This window comes from Crocodylus porosus, unplaced genomic scaffold (genome assembly GCF_001723895.1).
Source record: "Crocodylus porosus isolate Cpor-Errol unplaced genomic scaffold, CroPor_comp1, whole genome shotgun sequence".
NCBI lineage: Eukaryota > Metazoa > Chordata > Crocodylia > Crocodylidae > Crocodylus > Crocodylus porosus.
The window spans coordinates 27167941-27190402 of record NW_017728921.1 but is presented as its reverse complement, the minus strand read 5'-3'; the positions used below and the strand labels follow the sequence as shown (position 1 = coordinate 27190402).

Below are 22462 nucleotides of genomic sequence, written 5' to 3'. Positions count from 1 at the left end.
CAGCTTTTATTGCGGTACACGTAGGCATCCGAGAGCTCTTTTTAATGTAGCTGCTACGGGTCTTGGCAGCAGTGAAAGCAGGAGCAGCGTGGGCTTCAATGTGTACTATATAAGTAGGGTGACCATACATCCTGGTTTGGCCAGGACAGTCCTGGATTTTGTAGGCCATCCCGACCAGTTGATGAAAATGGACCTGGATTGGCACCACCCCACCTGTACTACCTGGCTCCTTCTGAGTAATGGCTGGAGGCAGAGGGGTGGGTTGGGCTGGATACCTCTCCTCCTGCCTGGGGCTGGGATCGGCCAGGGTGGGGTGGGAGGAGACCACTGCTGTGAGTGTGGGCTGCTTGTGCATACATACGTGTGTGGTTGGGTGGGTGGGTGTGGGGTGCCTGGGATGAACTTGTATTATAGTGCCCTTTGGCACCCTTCTGGGAAGCAGCTGGCATGCTGGGCTGTGCACTACTCCTCCTGCCTGGGGCAGGGATTGGTGGAGAGAGGGAGGGTGCAGTCTCCTGTATGTCCTTAAAAAAATAATATAGTCATCCTATATATAAGGTTTCTCAGGACCCTTGGGTGGGTAGCCGATACTCAAGTCTGTGCTGCCACAGCTTCCCTGCTGTAAGTGGCTGTGTGTTACATCTCCAATTGCAATGTAACTAAGAGAGGTTCTGTAACTTACTGGTTTCACCGTGTAAACAAGATTATGAACACACACAGGCATGCTGGAGAAGAGGTGTGGAAAAATGATGCCAAGATGAAACCCAAAATAGGGGGGAAGCTACTCCATTTCTGAGTCATAGTATGATATTAATTATTTATGAATGTACTTACTGGTTTGCAGCTATACATTTTTTCCTAACATTTTCTGTCATTTAAATTCAAAGCAAATACATGCAAAGCTAGGGAGTATTGAATCTAGGTTATTTTCAGATATGTATGGTAATGAAGATATTTGAATGATGAACTATACTTTAAAAATCAACTGTTACAGATATGTTTATTTTTCTTGTTTAAACCTCCCCCTTCTGAACATGTTGACTGACATTTTGCATATTTTTGCAGTGGTGGAGGAAGGACTGTGGGAGAATGGGCTTTCATATGAGTGTAGGACTCTGCTCTTCAAAGCCATTCACAACCTGTTGGAAAGGTAAGAGAAACTCTCTTCCATTTCAGTGCTTCATTTTAATACTTGAACTTCTATGTTTATGATGTTTAAAACCACTTTAAAGAATTCACAAAAATAATTATGCTCTGTATTGAGAAGGCCTCCCAGGTTTTGCCTGTTAGCAGTTTAATTAGCATACACCTAAATTTTATGTAAAAAATGTTAATGAAATCATTAAATAACTTTGGTCCTAAGTTCTGTCCTTGAGGAAGACTCCATTAGTAATGTCATTCAGGACCAGTTCCTCCCTTTTTAAAGCAACCATTTATCAGCTCCCATTTAGCTGCCACTGGTTGCTTACATTTTCAGTTCTTTTACTAATTCCCAGCTTTGTTTTAACTAATAATTTCACATGTAGCACTGTATCAAATGCTTTGCTGAGGTGCAGAAAGATTGGAAAATCAGTTATCTTGATTCAAGCACAATCTAGAAAATTTGTCACATAAATATCAAGTTGACATGAGGCTATTCTAACATCATTTATATTTGATAAACTGTTGTCACGTTTTATCCAGTTTTACCACTTTACTTCCATGTCCCTAATTATTTTTCTTTCAAAACTTGTTCTAAATCTTGTGTACTAACTATTTTAGATGAACCATTATCTATTAGCAAGGATCATTTTATGTCCCCCTTCTTAGTATTGGTACTCTATTTGCTATTCTCTGGTCATCCAGTACCACATCTGACTTGTTAGATGTATTAAAAGTACTTACTACCAGACCTTTGATTTCATGTGTCAGTTCTTTCAGGATTTTGGGGTGTACATTATTCAGTCTCCCTCAGTGCATTGAACTGCTTGATTTTTACTTCATTTCTGAAAGGGATGTAGTATTCTTTTTTATACCTGCATTTGCATTAGTCACCAGGCCTTTGCTCCCACAGTAAAGGTAATTGTCCTTATTGTCATTATTTTCACCTTTATTTTGTTTCAGAGGAATCTCTAAATACCCATCTAATATATACAGTAGCAAGTAGTTTAGGGAGAAGAAAACATTCAGTGGCAGCAGCAGCTCTGTCTTTACTATTGCTAGAGTGAACTTTTACTGCTGCTAGCAATACTTGGGTAGCAGGAACAAGCAGTTTGTCTTTGTTTCTTGTTGCCTGTCCCCTTGCAGCTTCCTTCCCTTCTCCAGAGAGTTCTGTCCTGACAAGAGCTGCAGTCAGACTGGAATACCCATTTGACATCTGTTTTTCTGCTGCTTTTCTTGTTGGAGAAAAAATGCTAAGTGGAAGTACAGAAGGACATGTTCTTTCCTTGCTTGGTGGGTTTCATGCAAACCACTTGGTTTCTAGGTTTCCCCCCACTAAACTGAAAGGAACGTGATTAATACTATTTGTTTGCTCACCTTTCCTTCCTGCACCCCAGAACAACAGAAAAAAGTTTACCTGTGTGCAGGTCTTCATAGAATAAAAGGTCCAAGAGATTTTCTACATAGTGTGTGTGTGTCTACATATGATGCAAAAACTGCGATGCCACTGTTACGTCACCATAGCAATGCATTCCCTCACTTATGCATTGCTACAGTGACATAGCAGCTAAAAATAACTGTGTGGTGCAGTACTGGCTGTTACTGCTAAACATGCCCCTATGGCACCCATTGTTACTGAGCTATCACGTAGTAATTTGTTCTGGAAGTACTGAATGACGGTGCAGATTCAGATTATTGGCACTGGATAGCTCAGTAACAATGGGTGCCATAGGGGCACGTTTAGATGCATCCAGTGCCAATAATTTGAATCTGAGATGAACCACAAAATAAAGCTTCATTGCTTGGGTACATTCAGATTAATTCCTGAGACTTTCCTCAAATTAGGTCCTGTGGAGTGGGGACAGGGTAATAGTCCCAATCTTAAAAGTTCTGGCCAACTGAACAAAAAAATGAGGCCAAGAAGAAATGTAGAATGAGGGTGGGGGATGGGGGAGAAACTGTACTCCATTTGTGATCCATAGTTGAATGTTAATGGTTTATAAACGTACTTATTGGTTTGCAGCTAAACATTTTTTCCTAATGTTTTCTGTCATTTAAATTCAATGTGAGCACATGCAAAGCTAGGAAAGATTGAATCTAGCTTATTTTTAGTCATGTATGATGATGAAGATAGTTTAGAGCAGGGGTAGGCAATTATTTCAGCTGGAGGGCTGGGCTGCTTATTGAGGTTTGGTAAACTTTCAAGGGCTGCATGAGTAAACCCCCTTTGCAGGTGCCCTACCCCCCAGTCACTATTTTGGGACTGGAAGTCTCACCCCTAACCCCTGAACTTTGCTATCAGAAGTTCCTCACTTTGCCCTCTGGAAATACTCCTTTCAGCAGGGGGTTGCCATCTTAGAACCAGAAAAAAGACAAATCACACACTAAAAGTCATGTGGGTGTGGGGGGGTGTATGCTCGTGTGGGGGTGTGCATGTGGTGGGGTGTGGGAGCCTGGGTGTGTTGGGTGGTATGTATATGTGGGTGGTTGTGAGGGCTGGGTGTGAGTGCATGGTGTTTGTGGGGTGTGTGGACCCCATCGTGCTCAGCCCCTGCTGCGGTTGGTAGGAGCAGGTGGGGCGCTTGTACCTGGTGTCGGCGCTGGCACCCAGTAGTGCACGGCTCTAGCCAGTGCTGCACGTTGTGCCAAAGAGCACAATCAGGGTGGGCTGCGTCCATCACCAGGGCTCCCCACCATACATGTGCAGTTCCCACACTTGCATGCCACTGATGGGAAGCTCCACGCACTGGAGCTGGCTGCCTTCACTGCTCCCTGCTGCTCGGGCCCTGGGACTCCACAGGAAAGCAGGGCCTGGGGCTCCCCTCCACTTCTAACAAAGCCCTGGGACCTGCGCGGCAGGGGGTGGTGCAAGCAACCGGCTCCAGTGTGTGGAGCTTCCTTCGGGTGGTGCATGAGTGTGGGAATTGCCCATGTGAGGCAGGGACCCCGGGTGATAAGACATGGCCTAGCCAGGCTGCGTCCCTCACTGCAACATGCAGCATTGGCTGGAGCCATGCACTGCCAGGTGGCAGTGTCTGCTCCAGGCACAAGTGCTCCGATTGTCTCCGAGTGTTGCGGCTGCTACCACCCGTGGTGGGGGCTGTGTGCCATGGGGGAGCTGTGGAGTGGGGCACACCTCCCCATCCTCCCTTACACCTACACTCTGCCCACCCAAGCTTCACATGCTACTGCTCCCCTTGGCGCAGACTGTGCTACTGCCAGCCCCAACCCCATGCTCCGTGTTCCCACCCAGCTGCAGCTCCCCTGCTGCCCCTGCCCCCGCTGCTTCCCTACGTGCTGTCCAGAGTGAGGGGGATGCTAGGAAGCCAAACAGGTCTCCCGGTGGCTACAGCAGTGGCAGCAGCAATCATGCCCAGAAGCTGCTTGCTGGCTGGGCAAGGCCCTTCCAGCACAAGTGTGGGAGTGAGGTGCAGCAGGGTATGTTGGGGGTGGGGTGTATATGTGAGCACCTCACTCTCACCCTTGTGGGCAAAAGGGCTCGGTGGGGTACAGTTAGTTGGTAGGTGCTGTGAGCTGGTTGAAAGTGCATTTTGCCTGCTCCTGGTTTAGAAAGATGAATTGTACTTAAAAAAGCCAACAGTTTAGCAACTAGGCAAAAAAATAGTCACGTCTTTGCTTCATTTTTGTTTAATTTAAGCTTGGGACAAGTAGCATGTAGGGTTACAATGCCTGAAAGAATTTTTGGAGAAAAAAATATACTGATGTCCTGTGATCTGATCCATTTTAAAAACTGCGCTTATTGTTTTTAAAATACTGTCTTAGCTAACAATGTCCCTTTGCCAGGCTGTGTGGCTGTATAACAACATTCCCATCTTTGTAACTATTCTGTTCTGTGTTACTGTGTAAAAGACCTCACAAAACTAGGCGATACTCCATTATATGCATGGCATACGGAGAATGGATTGTTTAATACAAAGAGTAAACGGACTGGGGGAGAGGTGGAATAATGTTTTCCCCTATGTCTTTCAGTTTAATTGGCCTTAGGAATTGTTTTTGATACCAGTGGGTGAAATATTTCTCATATAAAAAAGTTTGTTTTTTTTAATTTGACATTGTCCCTTCAATGTCATCTGAGGTGTCAAAGGAATGGCCTGTGGATCAGATTCTGCCCTTGAAACTCTATCATCCAGCCCCTGGTGTTGCCTCTGGGGCTTGTAGCTGTCCCACAGGCAGCATGTGGCATGAGCTGGATGACCCCAAGTGCTGTATACAGCACCCTCTCCGGAATATCACATGTTGTCACTGCAGTCATGCATCACTCCAGCCACTCCAGGACCGTGCATCTGCTCTGTGCCTCCTGGATTAGCCAGTGTAACTGGTGCAGTGCAGGAGCAGCCTGCACGGTCCTGGAGTGGTCTGTGTGGTCCTAGCACAGGTGCTGCAGTGCACGTGGTGTTTGCTCCAGGAACTTTGTGATGTATGGTGGATTCAGCATGGTACAGCCCTGTGCTGAGGCAGGTACCGCGTGTGGCGTGGTTCTGGAGTGACTGGAGCAAGTGCTGCATGCAGCACGGTCCTCCTGGAGCAGGCGCTTTGGGACACGTGCAGCATGTAGTGCTTGCTCCAGGACGCATGCTAGATCCGGCATGTGGATTCTAGTCTGAGGGCCCAGTCTTGTCTTTGATGCAGCCCCAGGGCTAGATAAGTTTGTCACCTCTGACTTACATGACAAAACTATTACAAGGTGTGTAGACAATTGGCTCAATAGCTGTAAGCAAGCAGTAATTATGAGTATATCCATGTCAGACTGGCAGGAGGTTTTGAGGGGTCTGTCCTGAGCCCAGTGTGGTTCAATGTATTGAATTTAGGTGCTGGAATTGGGAGCTTCTTTAGAAAATTAGCAGATGACATGAAACTCGGAAGTGTTGCAAACACACTGGAAGGCAGGAGTGTAAGTCAGAAGGATCTTGCAAGATTGGAAAGCTAGGCTGGAGCTGACAGGGTGAAGTTCAGTGCTGAGAAGTGTAAAGTGCTATATCGTGGAAAGAGTAATCACAAACACAAATGAAAAATGAGTAACAACTGGCCAGATGGCAGCATTATGGAGAAGGATTTAGAAGTCTTGGTGGATCACAGATTCAATACGAGTCTCCAGTGCAGGGGCGACGTTTAGGGGGTGCACGTGCATCCCCTGAGCAGGGTGGTGCGCCCCCTACCAAAAGACGCCGCTGACAGTGTCAATGGCACATGTGGGTGGTCACTAATCTTTGGTCGGCACTCGTCCCCTCTCCCGCCACCGACAGTGATGGTGGCGTCTGTGGAAGCTCCCCTGCTTACTGTTGCTGCACTCCTGCCGCCGCTTTCATGCTCCCGCCATTGCTGTGCCCCCCCCAGCTGCCAGGAGCACGAGTCGTTCCTGGTCTAGTGTGATTCAGCTACACAGTAGGCCAATTAAATTTTGAGCTGTATCAATAGGAGTATTAAGTGTAAGACACAGGCAGTGGTAGGGCCTCTTTACTCAGCACTGATTAGGCCTCATCTAGAACAGGGGTTGGCAACAGCTTTTGTGGAATCGCTGGATCCAGCTCACAGAGCCAGCAGGCTTTGCCTGTGCCAGATCTGGGCCGTAAAGAGCCACACCACTGTAACCACCCATTAGACCACAGTTGGGAGAGTAGGGAAGAGCAACAGCAGTGTGGACACAGTTTGCGAATACCTGGTCCTAGTATAGTTCTTGAGGGCTGGGTGGGAGCTGTGCCAGCACCACAGGTGGATAGTGTGGAGCTGGAGGAAGTGGCAGTGACGCAGGCACAGTTTTCAGCTGTTTGGCCCTGCTACAGGCAGGGGGAAAGCCATCTCCTGCTGATACACTGCTGAAGCCACCTGTCCTGCCCTGCACTGGATTGCGGTTGTTTTGGCCTGCAGCTTTCACCCCTGATCCAGTGTTGTGTGCAGTCTAGGGCTTTGTGTTTGAAAAAGAATATGAAGAAGTTAGAGAGGTTTCAGAGGCGGGGTGACAGAAATGATAAAGGGCTTGGCAGGCATGTCATACAAGGAGAGGTTGAAGGATATAAGTGTTTTCAGTTTGTGGAAAAGCTATTAAGATGGCATGTGATAGCAGTATTTAAATATTTGAAGGACTGCTGTAAAGAAGAACGAGAACACCTTTTCTCTCTGCTGTAGAGAGCAGAATGTGGACCAATGGCTTGAAGTTTCAGCAAAGTTTACACTGGAGATATTCAAGAGGTTGGATAAGCATTGGTTAAGGATGATCTTAGGTGTAGCTATGCCTATGTTCTGCTACTGGTGTTTCCTATCTTTCTGTGCTTTTTCCCCTTTCCTATTGCTACATGTCAGGATTTCTTTCTCATTTTCCTCAGAAGCTTTGGGTGTTGACTCTAGTCTGTGGGGATTTTGACTTGGGTGTAATGATGTTCCTGCTGTGTCTGAATCCAGAGATTCCTGACTATAGGGTCTGGCACTCTACTCAGGGTCAGACTCATTGCCATATTTGGGGTCAGGAAGGAATTTTACCCCATGGTCCTACTGATGGACTGTGGGGGATCTTTGCCTTCCTCTGTAGCTGGGGTCTGGCCCTCTTCCTTGCCTTTCTCAAGCATATTTTAACAAGCCTTGCAGCAGCAGGACACTAACCACTGTTTTTCCCCTGCTTTACCTGTGGCAGGTTAGGGTGCTTTGCCTTGCACTTGTGTGACAAGGTTGTTTTTATAGTTCAGTACTAACTTAAAACAACAGAGTGTATATAGGATGGCTGGATAGGGATGATCCTGCATCAGACAGTGGTTTGGACACTAGATGACCTGCAAAGACCCCTTCCAACTCTACTTGTTTATGATTCTGTGATATAGCATTGATGTTACCCATTTAAGCCACATCTACACTAAAGTTTCACAAAAATAATCACTTCTAATACTGGTTTAGTTGCACAGCTGTTGGCAAAATTACGTCTTAGTATAGACAGTTCTCCTGCTCTGTCAGCCATTTTCATGATTATTTTAGTTAGACTTGCTGAGCTGCTTGAATTGGCACGCTGCTGAAAATGGTTGCTAGAGCAAGAGGGCTTTTGTCTTTTACGACTCCTGATGCTACTAAATGTGTGTGTGAACTGATGATAAAGATAGCAGGAACTGTCTATAAAAAATAATGAAGGCAGGACTTTACTCTTTGTTCAGTTTCTTCTTTTTCATCTGATCTCCCAGAAGTTTTCTAGTGCCTATGCCAGACTATGGATGGTTAATTTGTTGTGTTCCATTTATTAAATTGTATATATTAAGAATGTTAGTAGCTGTTCACTGATGCACCTCAGTGGATCTTTAACAGCTTGCTAGAGACTGATATTTTTTCTTTCTCCTTTTTAATGTTGTGATTATTTTAAATTTTGAATAATTTGCTCTCAAATTTGTCTCTGTTTTAATTGAACTTTTAATGCCTTAGCATTTAAGGACTTTCTCTTGTATGTTTTATCTTCCTTCATCACTTTCTGTCTCCCCTTTGACTTCGGACTTCCAATTGAGATTCAGTATTGCTGTAGATTTTGCTGGCACAATGAAACTGAGAAGATGTTTTTCCCCTTCTGGCAAATACAGATAATGTATTCAAAGTTCAATTATACTGGTTCCATCCAGCAAAGTGCTATGGTTGTATTCACACGCATAAAATATATCCAATAATGCCAGCCAAGCTAGAAATTGTAACACCTGAGATAGTAATATGCCTGGAGCAAGAGTAGCTTGCACAAGGAACTTGTTTTATCTGTTCATTTTTTAATTTTTATACAAGAGATGCTCAAGCAGATAACGCCTTATAATTTATATGTTGTGATGTCTGAGGTAGGTTTTGGTATATTTTGTGGAACTTCCTTATAGTGGAACTTCAACATCTGTGTTTTATATGAAAAGATCTGTTAATCCATTCCAAATCTGCATCACATAATTTAAGGTCAAGTTTTACGTGGTAGAAAAAAAAAATACATTAGTTTCCAAGTGCTAAGCAATTTTTACAAAAGGACGTCTCCCAACAAAAATTATATTCTGATTTTCATGTGTTTTCAGGCTTCTCCAATTTACAGTCTTTAAAAGAAAGTTAACAAATGTACATATAACTATAGTTCACACTTTCTGGGGTCATGCCATTTTGTCAATTAACAGAAGAAATGTGTTCTTTGTTTCAAATGAACAGGGGTCCGGGTTTTCCGTTTCCCATGGAAAAACAGAAATAACCCCAGATTTTCCCTTTTAATAGAGAAAAAAGTAGATTTTTCATTTTAACAGGGATACCCATGGATTTTCCACTTCTGCAAAGAGCTTTCTGCAGGCTGGCAGGGCTCCAGCCTGCAAGAGCTTCTTGCAAAAAGGGTGCCAAACCCTAAGCCCTGTCCCAAAGGGGAGGGAGAGTGGGAAGGAGCAGGGCCTGAGGCTGTTAGTCAACCAGGGCTTGGCTTAGGGCAGGGACAGACAAAATACAGTCCAGAGACCAGATCTGGCCTGTCAGGTCATTCTGTCTGGCCCCTAAAAATTTTTAAAAATTAATATTTATATGCTCCCGGTTGCCTGGAAGTGGTGGTGGGAGGGAGAGGGGGAGAGTAACAGCGAGGGGGTGTGTGGAGCACAATAAAAGCTGGGCAGCAGAGTGGGGACCATGCAGTGTCCCAGAATCTGCACCAGTGGGGCAGCAGGAGCTCATGGCAGGGCCAGCAGGGGCTCTGGACCTGGGTTGACTCCCCCTTCTCTCTGCTGATGTAGCCTGACCTGGCTTCATAGACCCCTGGTGTGGCCTGGGTCCTGTGCTCCTGCTGTCCCACTCTGGGCCCTGCCAGCACTGGCCCTGGGACTCTGGCATGGACCCCGTGTTCCCATCCGGCTGTGACTGTGCTGTGCGCACCTGCTTGCTGCCACTGTTTTCCCCTCCCCCCCACCGCTTTCAGTGCTTCCCTGCCCTCTGTCGGCTGCTCCTGCACCAGATGGTTCCTAGCTGCATGGTCAGACTGCAGGAACATGTGCCCCAGGGCCAGGAATGGGGGTGAGGGAGCATCCGTGCAATGAGGGAGGGAGGGACTTGTGTGTGTGTGTTCATAAGGCGAGTCTCACATGCATACCCCACCATACACATGCACCCACACTCCTCCTTGCACTGCCGTACATAGAGACCCCCATACCCTCACACACCCCAGCCAGTCCCCCCCCACACAACTTCCTGCAAACACCATACCCACCCCACCCCACATATCCACACATACCCCCACCCTTACACCCATGCCCCCCACAAACTCCCTACACACACCCACACCCTCCCCCACACACTTACAGCCCCCCACAAGCCTATAGCCACTGCCCATGCCCTCCATCCCCCACAATATACAAGAGTAAGACTTCATTTTAAGCTATAGTACAATCACCTCTGTGTACACTACACAAACACATATAAATCAGAACAAAAATATTTTTTGAAAATAAATTAATGTAGATGCTTGATTTTTAGAATATAATTTAGTATAGTTTAATATTAGTTCTAAGACAGGAAAGCCCCTTGCTGAAAGGAGTACTTCTGGGGACAAGAGAAGGGACTTCTGGTGGCAAAGGTCAGGGGTTAGAGGACAGGATTTCTGGTCACAAGATGGCAACCAGGGGGTGGGGCACCTGTCAAGGGGCAGAACTACCCATTCAGTCCTTGACAGCTTACCAAAACTTGGTAAGCGGCCCTGAATAATTGCCCGCCCCGGCTTAGGCTCACTTTTTCCCTCCTAGAGCCTTTGAGGTGAGTGGGGCTTGCTGGGGGCCAGATGGGGACCCATTCTGGCAGGGGTGGGGGGCTGTGGGTCAGTGATGGGCACCGGCATGGCTGAGGGGTCCCTGTGGGGCAGGGGTGGACCTAGGTGCCAGGGCTGCGGGGGGAGGGTTTCATGGCAGGAGTCCTAAATCCATGGCTTGCAGACCTGTCCATGAGCCCCTCCTATGTTGCTGCTTCAGGAGCGAGACTTCTGAATCAGTTCTGTGATGACCAGCAATTCAAAAGAATCGCTGTCAAGGTTCCTGTTTTTATGGAACTTTTCAGCTGACTCGGGAATGCCTGCTCTTCATGAAAGTAGTGGCCAAAAACATTGAAAATCCTGTTCTTTTTCAGCTCTTAAGTCCATTCAGGAGTGGAGCATTTGAGTCAGTTTCACAAAGAGTAAGAGTTGCAACAAACAGCTTGTAAAATGCCTGGCTGGCTTAGAAGCAGATCCTTTTCTTTGCAAAAGAGGCCATTGCTGGGTTGGAGATTTTCTTAATATAGTAGCATTATGTATTAGAACTGAATACTTATGCCCAGTGATTAGCTAATGAAACGCATAAAATATCTCATTTACTTAGAACACAGCCAAAATTTTTGTTTTCCTAAAACTTCCACTAGTTTTTCTTTTGTATCCTTTAGTACAGAGGGTCCCAAGATGCTTCTTATTGTGTAACCACTTCCAGACTTACCAGCTGCCCACGTACCCTCCCCCCCAGCATAGGTTTAATAGTTAACCCCTTAAATGGCAATTATTGTTAAAATTAAAATTCCACCCATCATTATGCAATTTCTCTTGCATACCTGCCAGAGATGTGTTGTGTGCCCCCAGAGGTGCACATACCACAGTTTGGGGGCCTCTGCTTTGTACAAATGTAAACTTATTCCTGCTCTCACATACTCCTAGTAATGTGCTTTTAAGCCAAAACTGGAGCTCGTTACAGTAAAGAAGAGAGTATATAATCTTTTTTCAGAACTCTCTGAACATAGGAACGAAGAGAAAGAGTTGTCTATTCTGGCCTCCTGTTGGGGAGTTTGAGGAAAAGGATTTATTTGAAGGTCAAAATCCACATGATTTGTTGTTATGTAATATATTTCTGACAGCAAGATTGTGTGTTCTGGATGCAGAAGTAGAAAGTTTATGGCAAAAGTTTCAAATCCATAGCTTTTAGGCACGTTGTCCATAAAACCTCCTACATTGCAAGCAGCCACAGAGAATTAAAGTTACAAGTGACAGCAAATTGTGTGCCCACCCATAACACATTACTTGCCCAGTATTGTTGCCCATGGGCCTGTGAAAGTTGAGGACCACTTATTTATGGTATGAATTGCTTTAACTTTTCAGTTACTTATTTTGTGCTAAGAATGCTTTGAATATTAGCAACAGTTACCTGTCATGCTGTTATATACTTCTGTGCAGGGTAGCCAGATTTGATTTTATTAATTCAGACATTTTAAGTGGGCTCCAGTGTAAAATCCAAACAAATCTATCAAAAATATTAACAAAAATGCACTCTTGAATGTGTTTGTATGTTGTGAAGCTTTTTTCTTAGTTTCTTGTGTCAGTGAATTTGAAAAGATGATTTATTGTTTGCACTTCTATTTTAAAAATTCACAAGGAGATGTTTAATTAAAAAGGAACCTTGTTTACCACCTTGAGGTGTTTCTCAGTGTAACTGAAGCAAGGGAGACATATCAATCTATCTTCCAACAGCTGCATTTATTGGTATACATAGAATCAGTCACTGCAGTAATTTATAAAAGTAATTTTACTATGGAGACTAAGCTTTTTTGTGTTGAAAATTCATGCTGAATATAGTCATTCCATTTTGTCTCCCTTATTGTTTATTGTTATAGTAATTTTTCTGGTATGTGGTATTGCAGAATATTGAAGTTCACGTGAAAAATAATTGATTAAAAAAAACCTTTTATCGTTTTTAATTTTGTTATGTATTGTCTGTATAGTAGATTGTATATGACTGTCATTTGCATTCCTTTTTTTGGATAGTGGGTATGTATGCATGCAGCTTCAGTTGTTACATAGATATCAGTATCAAAGAACCAGGTGCGAGTTTCTTGATCTGTAAGTGACAGAGATAGAAACACATTAGGTATACTTTTTTTAAAAATGATTGAAAGATAATACCAAGATGTGAGAATTGTACATGTACGTTAGACTGGGGTATCAAATGTATAGCCCACAGGCTGCATCTGGCCTGTGCAGCTGATCTATCTGTCCTGCCAGGCTACAGGGCTAAACACAGACAGTCAAAAAGCCTGAGAATTGATTCAATCTAGGCAATTTTCTCTAAGCTGCATAGGTTGAACCAATAACCAACTGAACTGATGTTCAGTTTTCAGTTGGAAAAGGCAGAGGGAGGCCTGCACTGACCCAGGCCTATAGGCAGGTGAACTAGAGCATGTCTCCCAGCCTGCTGGCCATTGCCAGTCCAGCCAAGTGTCCTTGATTGTCTCCCCAAGACATGCCCCCAACTCTCTGCTGCCCCCCACAGGGGGTTGAGGAGCCCCGCATCCAGTTGCTGGCCTACTTTGGGGGAGTGTCCCTCTCCGGAGGTTTCCCCCAGCCTGGGTTCCCCAGCCCAGGCAGCCCTGGGGAGCTGAGGGAAATCCATGCCCCCTGCCCCCTTCTCAGCAGCTGATCGCTTTAGCTGCTGCCACGGGGAAGGAGGCATCCTTCTGGCCAGGTGCCTGCCCATGCAGCCCAGCATGGGGGCACAGGAGAGCCCCTGCTTTGGTGGGCTTCCTCTACCCCAGCCCAGGGTCCCCCAGGTAGCTGAAGGGAATTGTTCTCTTCCCAAGCCCCAAATCTGTTTGCCTTAGCTGCCGTAAGTCTCAGTGATAGCCTGGGGCAGCTTCAGAGAGTGGAGGGAAATTCTTCCAGTCTCCTGCAAAAAGTTTTGCTTCAGACTCACAGCAGCTCAGGCAAAATCAGCTGGCGAAGAATCAGAATAATTTCCCACCAGTTCCTAAGGCTACCCCAGGCTATTCCTGAGACTCCGAGCAGCTAAGGCAAACAGCTCTGGGGCTCTGGGAGAGGAAGAATTCCCCTCAGCTCCCTGGGACTGCCCGAGGCTGGGGGACTCTGGGCTTCAGTGAGAAGAACCCCCTGCTCCAAGGCAGGGGCTCTCTGGTGTGTCCATGCTGGGCTTCACGGGCGCCTAGGCACCCAGCCAGGAAGCTGCTTCTCTGTCCCTCCTGGGGCAGCAGCTGAAGTAATCAGCAACTGGGAAGGGGAGAGGGCTGCCAAGGATCGAAAAGCCCCCACCACAGGGGCTTTCCTTTCCCCCACGTGCCATGTAGATCCTGGCTAGGGGGGACACAGGCAGCAAGCAGTCTAATAGGAGCATGGGAGTGAGGCAGTCTCTGCTCCACTCTAGCAGACAGCATAGCCCAGGGCTGCAAAGCATCCTGGTATGCTGGGGGACTCTGAGTTAACTGGAACCAGGACGAGATCTGGGACAGAAGTTCCATAAACCTGTTTGACCTAAGTCAGTTAAATCTGATCCAACCAGCTTTATCTTAAATCGGTTTTGACCATTTTGAAAGCAGTTTACTTGCACTGAACTTCTGTTTTACTACAGGTTTAAACCAGTTTCCGATCACTTAAATTGGTTTATGTGTAACTTCTGTCCCTAGTCCCAGGAGCCACTGGAAGTTGAAGGGTGTGACTGAGGAGAGAGGCCTGTGCCACAATCCTTGAGCCCTTCTAGACATAGTGCTTGGAGGCAGCAGGGTGAGTGTGAGCTGATGTAGCTCCAGCTGCACCCCAGCTGCTTTGTCTGTCTTCACTTTTAAAGCCATATCTCCTTGGTCACTGGCCCCACAGCTGCCACATGTTGGCTCTTGCTCTGGCCCCCAGCACACAGTGGTAGCCAGAGCTTGCTTCATCACCGCAGCATGCCCTGGGTCAGAGTTGGAGCTCCTGCCTCTGTTGTGTATTCTGTGCTGCATCCAACCCAGATCTGGCCTGGAGCACAAGGTGAGTTTACCATCTCTGCAGTAGACACAGTGCCTTAAGATACAAGTTAAATTCACACAATCTAGAAATAGGGATTTCAGATATAAAACTTTGTATTCCATCTTCCACTATTTCTGTTTTGACTGAAGATCACAGCAAATGTGATTTTATATATAGATATAGATATAGATATAGATATAGATATATATATAGATAGATAAAAACTCTTTATTGTTTTGAGACAAAGTGTATCTACTAATAAAAGTCAATCTGATGCAACTAGTTTAGTTATCTAAAAAGCTAAACTGGCTTCCTGGGTTTTAAATCTTTTTTCTAGTGAAGATTTTTGTGTACTATAACTTTTTCAAGCTTGTGTTTAAGAAATTGTTTTAAAAAGACTAACTTAATTGGAAGCAAATGACAGAATCAATGGAATCATTTTGTTCAGTTGAGACTATAATGACTTCTCTAGAGTCTGTATTTCCCTTAACAGTCTTTAAAATACATCTTGTTGACACACAGCAGCTCTTTCAAGGCCATAATGATCTACTGTGTCAATTCTTACTTAGAGAATCTTTAAGATACGGGTTTTTGACATGGTAAAAGGTAACAGGTCTTCAGAACAACCTCTCCATTCTATCTTACTAAAAAGTTTATCATGTTAGACCCCCTTTTCCTATAATTTTTGTAAACCATCTGGTTAGAAATAAAACCCAAGCAAAAGTCTATTCTGAATTTTGGCCAGAGGCAAAATTATGTTCTGAACATTTTGTAATAGAAATAAACCTGGAAAGTTTCTGTTAAGTAATACTAAAAATAAATAACACTGGAAAAAAGTAAAGATGTCCAAAAATTCTCTTTGTTATAATCCTATCAGAAAAACAAGAGTAAAAATTGAAATTAAAACTCTTCATTTGATTAAAGAATGGAGAAGTTTAAAAAATGTTAGTGCTGCCCAAGTTAAGCCCCTATATTAGACATTATTTAAAGCTGCTGTTTGCTAATGGACACAAATCTCTGCTACACAGGTTCTGGTCTTCATTTCTATTAAATTCCTTGTTTCAGGGATGTATTGGGTAGCTGTGTCAGTGAGATGATACCTTTCATTAGAGCAACTAAGAAATCGCAAAGAAAGATAATATTTTTGCAGTTTCTTAGTTGATCTAATAAAGGGTGTGTCATCTGAACCAAGAATTTTAGAGTGTTGCATTAAATTCCTTTGCATTTTGAAGTAGCAGGAAGTGGACATAAGATTTCCTTTAACAGTGCAGCTAGAAATGTCCTTTGTGCACAGAAATTCTTAGTTGGCATTGAGCTGCCACAGCCATCTTGTGCTTTCTCATAACTGACTGCATAGTAACATTAGGGCGACCATTCACAGTTACCGTAAGAGCATTCCTGGGAATACTATAATTTTAGTGTCCCCCTCCGGCCCCCACCAGCCTTTACTGGGTTCCTGGGCAGCATTACTGAGCCAGTATGAGCTGCATCAACATCACTTTGCTCTCCCTGTAAACCTCAACTTCAGTTTATTTTTTGTTACCACAAGCAGCCTGGGAAGGTTCTTCAAGGCAACATATTGTTTGCAAGCCATAGGTTGAAAACTACTGTTTTAATATATACCCCAGTCAGACTTGAGGGTTATGAAACATTTTCAGCCACTTTTGCCTCGTCTAACATTCCTTTGGAATGAAAACAATTGTAGCTGAGAAAATTGCAGACGTATTGCCTGTTCTCTGTGATACTTTGGTTGCTGCCCATTCAAATGTATTGGAGATTTCTAGTAAGTATATGGCATTGCATAATAACAAACAATAAAACCACTTTGTAAATTTAATAACAACATGATATTATCATTATTGCTCTCTGATTTGATGTATTGGCTGCATCTAGATGAGCAAGCACATGTCTGTTGGGGCATCTCAAAGCAGTTTGAGATGCCGCAAGAGGCACACTAGGAACACAGAAATGTTTCCTGTGGTGCATATTTGCAACACAGACTCTAATTTTGATACTGGGAAATCCCGGTATAAAAAAAACAAACCACCCTGGGAAAAAGCGGTGCAGGGCATGCTCTTGGAGCATGTCTGGAGGCAACCAGCAGCTGGCTCCTCCAGAGAGATGCTTTAGCATGTAGCCAGAGCATCTGTAAGCTTGCCCCATGCCCCTACTGCTCCAGCACACTGCCTCAGTATGCTGGAACAAACAGAAGCGGGACAAGGCTGCAGCATTGGATTGGACCTAGGCTCTGTCCCTGGTAAGTATGGATGTATAGGATGTGGGGGGGGGGGGGCACTGAAGGTGGGGGGACTGTTTGGGATTGTCCCTTCCTGTCCCTTGTAGCAGTAGTAGCTGTAGTGGCCATGGGGATGCTTATGACCCACAGCTGCAGGAGATGTGGGGTTGCACATGGCATAATGCACAGGCCTGGCCTGCTTATGTGTGCCCTCATGTCCTGCTGCCTCATTCATGTCCTGGGGCTAGGATGGAGCTGCTGCCAGGAGGGAGCTAGTGGGGGCAGGCAGGGGCTGCAGGCCAGGAGTGAGGGGCACTGGTGGGGCTGTGTGTTGGGAGTGAGGGGCATGGGCTGAGGAAGGGCACCAGCATATAAGTGCTGCTCAGTGCCCCACATCCTGGTGAGTGAAGGGGGCAGACACAGCTCTGATTTTTCTATGATAAAAAAGCAAAAAACAAAATCAAATGCCAAAGCACATAGATATTTAGAATTAATTGTATTATGATGACAGAGGCACTGGTAGGCTTCCAAATTGCTTTAAACTTGTAAATATATCAATACAGCATTGTTGAACTGATCTCTCTATATACAATGGCATTTCATTTTAATCATGAAAGAACATGTTTTTTAGGTATTTTAATGAGAGAATTTTGGGGGTGGGGGGTGGTTCAGAGAAGCTGCAGTTTTTAAACGGGGAACATCAGGATCTCTGCTGGTAAGGCAAGTGGCGGGACCTGGGTAGAGGAGCCTGCCCAGGGCCAGCACTGGGGACCCAACTGGAGGACAGATGAGGTGGCTGACCTCCTGGCCATTTGGGACCAGGAGGACACACTTCAACAGTTCAAAACGAGCCACCGCAAGGAGCTCATCTGGGCAATAGCTGCCCAGATGGCAGAGCAGGAACACCAGAAGACATGAGAACAGTGCTGCCCAAAGGCCAGCTGTGCAGCCACGGCCCACTGGCAGCTGGCCCAGAGGTGGAGGATCTCTGCTGCAGTGCCTGTACTACAGCCCAGGGAGCCTTGTGGTCCCTATCTAGGTCTGGCAGGCATGCAGTCATGGGGCCGCAGGTTCAAGGGGGTGGATGCTGTAACAGATGGCGGTAGGTCACAGCCAGGCAGTATCCCCTGCTGCCAGACTGCTGCAATGGGTAAAGAGTATAGGGGCCACTCTAGGTTAGGGCTGCTTCAGCAGTCCAGCTGGCACAAGGGCTAGTGTGCCCAGATACTAATGGGCCAGGCTCAGAAGCTTCTGTGTATTTGTAATATTCAAAATAGCGTGGGCTCTAAGGCTCACCCAGCTAACGAGTAGTCTCTATTTTATGGAGGCGAGTGGGTGAATGTTACAACAAAATACTTTGGGACAACTAATGAAAAAAACAGGATAGGGGGTCAAAGGGTCAAAACATGCAAATAAGTGCGCCTGAGGGGGACCCTGAAGCGGAGTCCCCTGGGCCACACCCACCCATCCTCTAAGGCATCCAAGGAGCCAGTGGATGCTGCCCACTGGTGCTCCGCCCAGAGATGTGCATGGACAAGTGAAAGGAAAGCGGCCCCACAGTCTCCAGGCACCTTCCTGGCCAGAGCCTCCTGTCTGGTCAGATACAGGGCCCACTTGGCCAGGGGCAGGAGGAGGTTGACCAGGAGGTCCTGGGACTTGATGGATCCCTCTACCTCCTCCTGGCTGAAGATCCAGGAGGAACTGGGCAGGGTCAGTTTGCCCTAGATGACACATTTTGCCCTGCACCAAAGTGAATGTTCAGGCAAGTGTGCTGAGGCACAAATCTGTGGTACAAATTTGTGCTGCTGCTGCTTGAGCTTCTGCAAGTGCATATGCTTGCATGTGTGGACACACCCATTGTGTTCAGTTTTTGTCACCTTTATATAAAAAAGTAATAACAAATGGAATAAAAATCAGTTAATAAAAAATAAAATAACATTATGGGTAAGTTCCAACAGTTGCACTGTTTAAGGAGAAATTGCAGCTCAACCAAAAATGGCGATATGATCTGTATGTTCAGAGTACCAGCTCTGCATCCTTGTTTTACTTGATTGATTTACTGATGAGTGCCCACTCTTTGTTACTGAAGTTTTCCAGCTGCTGGTAGATGATTATATGGCAACAATAATCAAGATATCTTTCTTTGTCATCTATCTTTGGCCATTTCATGAAACTGTGCCTCTTTCTACTGTGATTCATGACTTTGTAACCATTACATTTAAAGGACTGCAGTATATTTTGCTTAGGGCTAGATTTTATATAAACTCTGAGAGCACCAGGTGGTGGTTCACTTGCTAAAGCAAATCTGTAATAAAAAACATTTACTAGTACTGTTGATTTAAGGATATGGTTGCGCTTTTTCTTATGGTTGTGAAATTTTTTTCTTTCAACAATTTTCTATACTATTAAAGCCCTGATAGTTGTGTTGATGTACAAATGCTTTCTAATGTACAGTTTATGTAACTAGGGAAACATGTAAATTGTATAACAGTTCTTTTGCCATTATAAGCACAGCTACACTAAGAGGGCTTTGCCAGTATAGCTATACTAGAAAATTATTTTAAGTGGGGTTTTTTTGTTTTTTGTTTTTGCTTCAAGCCTGACAGCAGTGGTTTGTTGTTTTCATTGGTTTAGTTTCCAAATTCAGTTTAAAGTCTTGTTATGGACTTGATACCTGTCAATTTGTAAAATTTGCCTCTGCTTGTAAACTGTATTTTTTTCTTTGATTTAAGAGAGACTGAGCTGTTAGTGGTATCTTCTTCAACTAGGACCCTTAGCTTTGGAAATATACACTAGGCTTGAGGGAGGGACTGGAATAAAACCCAGGTTGCCTGACTCCCTGTTTTATTTGTCTGCACTAGAAAAGTTTTTGAAGTGTAGATCATGCAGTTGTTTAAAAGTAGGTACCTGGCCTACAACTGCTGCCTTCTCTTAATTATATATAATGCTGCCTAAATTCACTGGGTGTACATTGAGGCTGCTACGATACACTGTAATTACATGCTAGAGTAGACTTGATTAATTGGTGTGCTTCAGTAGACTCCAGTGTCGTGTGTATTAGCGTCCCTGTGCTGAAAAATGGCGCTTTAACTAAAGCTTATTCAATGAGACCCTTGCAGTGATGGAAGGCGTGGGGCTTGGGCAGGGAGCAGGCACTGCACAGCTGGGGTGGGGCAGGGCATAGGACAGAGCCGTGAGCAGCTCATGTGGGGGATGCAGGGGCGGCTTCTGCCACTACACACACCCCAGGAGGGCGTAGGGGCCTTTGCCCCCAGATCTGTGCATGGGGCAAGGGTGGACTGCCACTGTGGGCTTGGGCCAGGGCTGCAGGGACCTCTTCCCAGCATGGGGATTGGGCCAGGGCTGTGCTTGGGGTGGGTGGTGGTGGCACTGGGAGGGGGAACTATGGGGGGGCTACAGTCACCCTAAAATTCGATGTAGCCTCCGCTCCCAGTACTGCTGCTACCTGCCCCATGCTCAGCCCGGCCCAGCTCCCCCTCTCTCCTTCTCCTCTCTCCAACAGGAAGAGCTCAGCAGTGGCCCCAGCTCCAGCCCACAGTGACAGCCCTTCCTCACCCCTTACAAATCCGGGGGCACATGTCCCCCCATGGCCTCCCAGGGTGTGCATAGTGGCTGGAGCTGCTCCCCCCCCATGCCCCTCAGACAAGCCACAGCTCCATTCCGTGCCCTGCCCCTGCTCCCCCCACTCCCTCCCTCAACACGGGGGACATGATCTGTGCCCCCCCAGGCCCCTTCCCTCCCCCCTTGCCCTGTCCCCCTCAACAGACTTACTAGCCAGTTGCTGCTTTCCATGCTGCTGGGCCACATATTGGCAATTGGATCGGTAACTTTGGTTACTCTTAAGTCACCTTGTAGAAGTATATTATTGGAGAACTTAAAGGAGGAGGGAGCATAATATCAGTCCTTCCATTTGGGTTATACAAATAAAGCATTGATTAGATTTGGACTGAATGGGGGAAAAACTTGTCTGCTTTTGGGTTGGCAGTGAAGACTTTTTTTTCTTATACTTTCTCTTGCTCTTGAACCTTATAATTTAAGCCTTGCTAACAGCAAATATTTTTTGTGGTGGGGAACACCATTTTTAAAGCAAAACATTTCTCCCTTTAATAAGAATATAAAAGTTCTTTCAATTAATTTAGCCAGTGTTTGCAGGTATGTGTATGTATGCATGTTTGTCTGCAAATGGTGGTTTAAATGTATTGGAAATCTCTAATTAGGTAAATTGTGCTGAGAAGAAATATAGTTGTTACTACCACTGTATGGATTTTACTGTGTACAATACCCTGGAGGTTTCCTGACCTGTTGCGTAAGCCCTCCCAGCCTTCTCATTAGGCATCACTGTGTCCTTCCTTCATTGACTTTTTCAAGCCACAGGATATATGACTTCCATAAGGAAATAGTGTACTTATTTTAAGAGCACAAAGTAGGTAATTCAGAGAATTGTTCTCAGTTCAATGAACTGGGAAGATTTTTGAGGAAACTTACTATTATAGAAGGAAAGAAAGTCTTATTGAGAGACCCACTAATTAGAAAAGTAGTTGCAGTTAAAAGTATAAGCATTGCTGAAAACTCAAGACTATTATATACCGGACAATAAATAAGTTTCGCTTTTAACATTGAGTAAAGTGTTATCATAAGGTCTGATACTATGAAACATAATGTAAGTTATATGAAGAAAAACTGATGTATTCCTAAATTGTTAATTACTATTGTTTCTTTTTATTTATATACTGTTAGTTGCTACACTGTACAGCATATGCTCCAGATGTACAGAAAAGTAGTTGTTTTTTTCCTGAAGAACTAAGTGTTAAACAAGCAATATTAAGAGAGTTGGTAAAAGGCGTAATTAGGGGTGCACTGATATAGAGATGTTTTGGGTCGATACTGATGGCTGATTTTTAAGGAGCCATATCGGCTGATACCAGTCCAATTCCAGTATGTGGCTGTGCAGGTTGGAGACCAGTTTTGGGCTGGTAAGTCTGGTGTGGGAGTAGGGGTGGGGGCAGGGAAGAAGCATTGTGGGGTGCAGATTGAGGTTCCCACTGTGAGGGAGGGCGTGGGGTAGGGGCAGACGCTGCTCAGTCAGGGCAGGATGGGGTGTGGTACAGAACTACGAGCAGCTCGTGCAGGTGGGGAAGGGGCGGCTCTTGCCATGCATGCACCCTGGGAGGGCATGGGGGTTGTGCCCCTGGAGCTGCGTGTGGGCTGCCACTGCTGGCTGGGGCTGTGCTGGGCTCTTCCTGGTGGGGGGCTGTGCTGTGCTGTGCTGTGATGTGCTTGGGGCGGGCAGCAGCAGCACTTGGAGCGGGCTATGGGGGGGGTTTAGCTCCCCACAG

The 22462-nt window shown here is 45.5% G+C and overlaps 1 protein-coding gene across 1 annotated transcript in view; it reads left to right on the top strand.

The window, feature by feature from the left end:
• Positions 1-22462, top strand: part of MED13L (mediator complex subunit 13 like) — a 418263-nt gene that overhangs the window by 204849 nt on the left and 190952 nt on the right. Inside the window, exon 3 of the mRNA XM_019539346.1 lies at positions 1066-1150. Within this exon, the coding sequence (XP_019394891.1) occupies positions 1066-1150 (85 nt within the window). The remainder of the gene's footprint in view (positions 1-1065; positions 1151-22462) is intronic.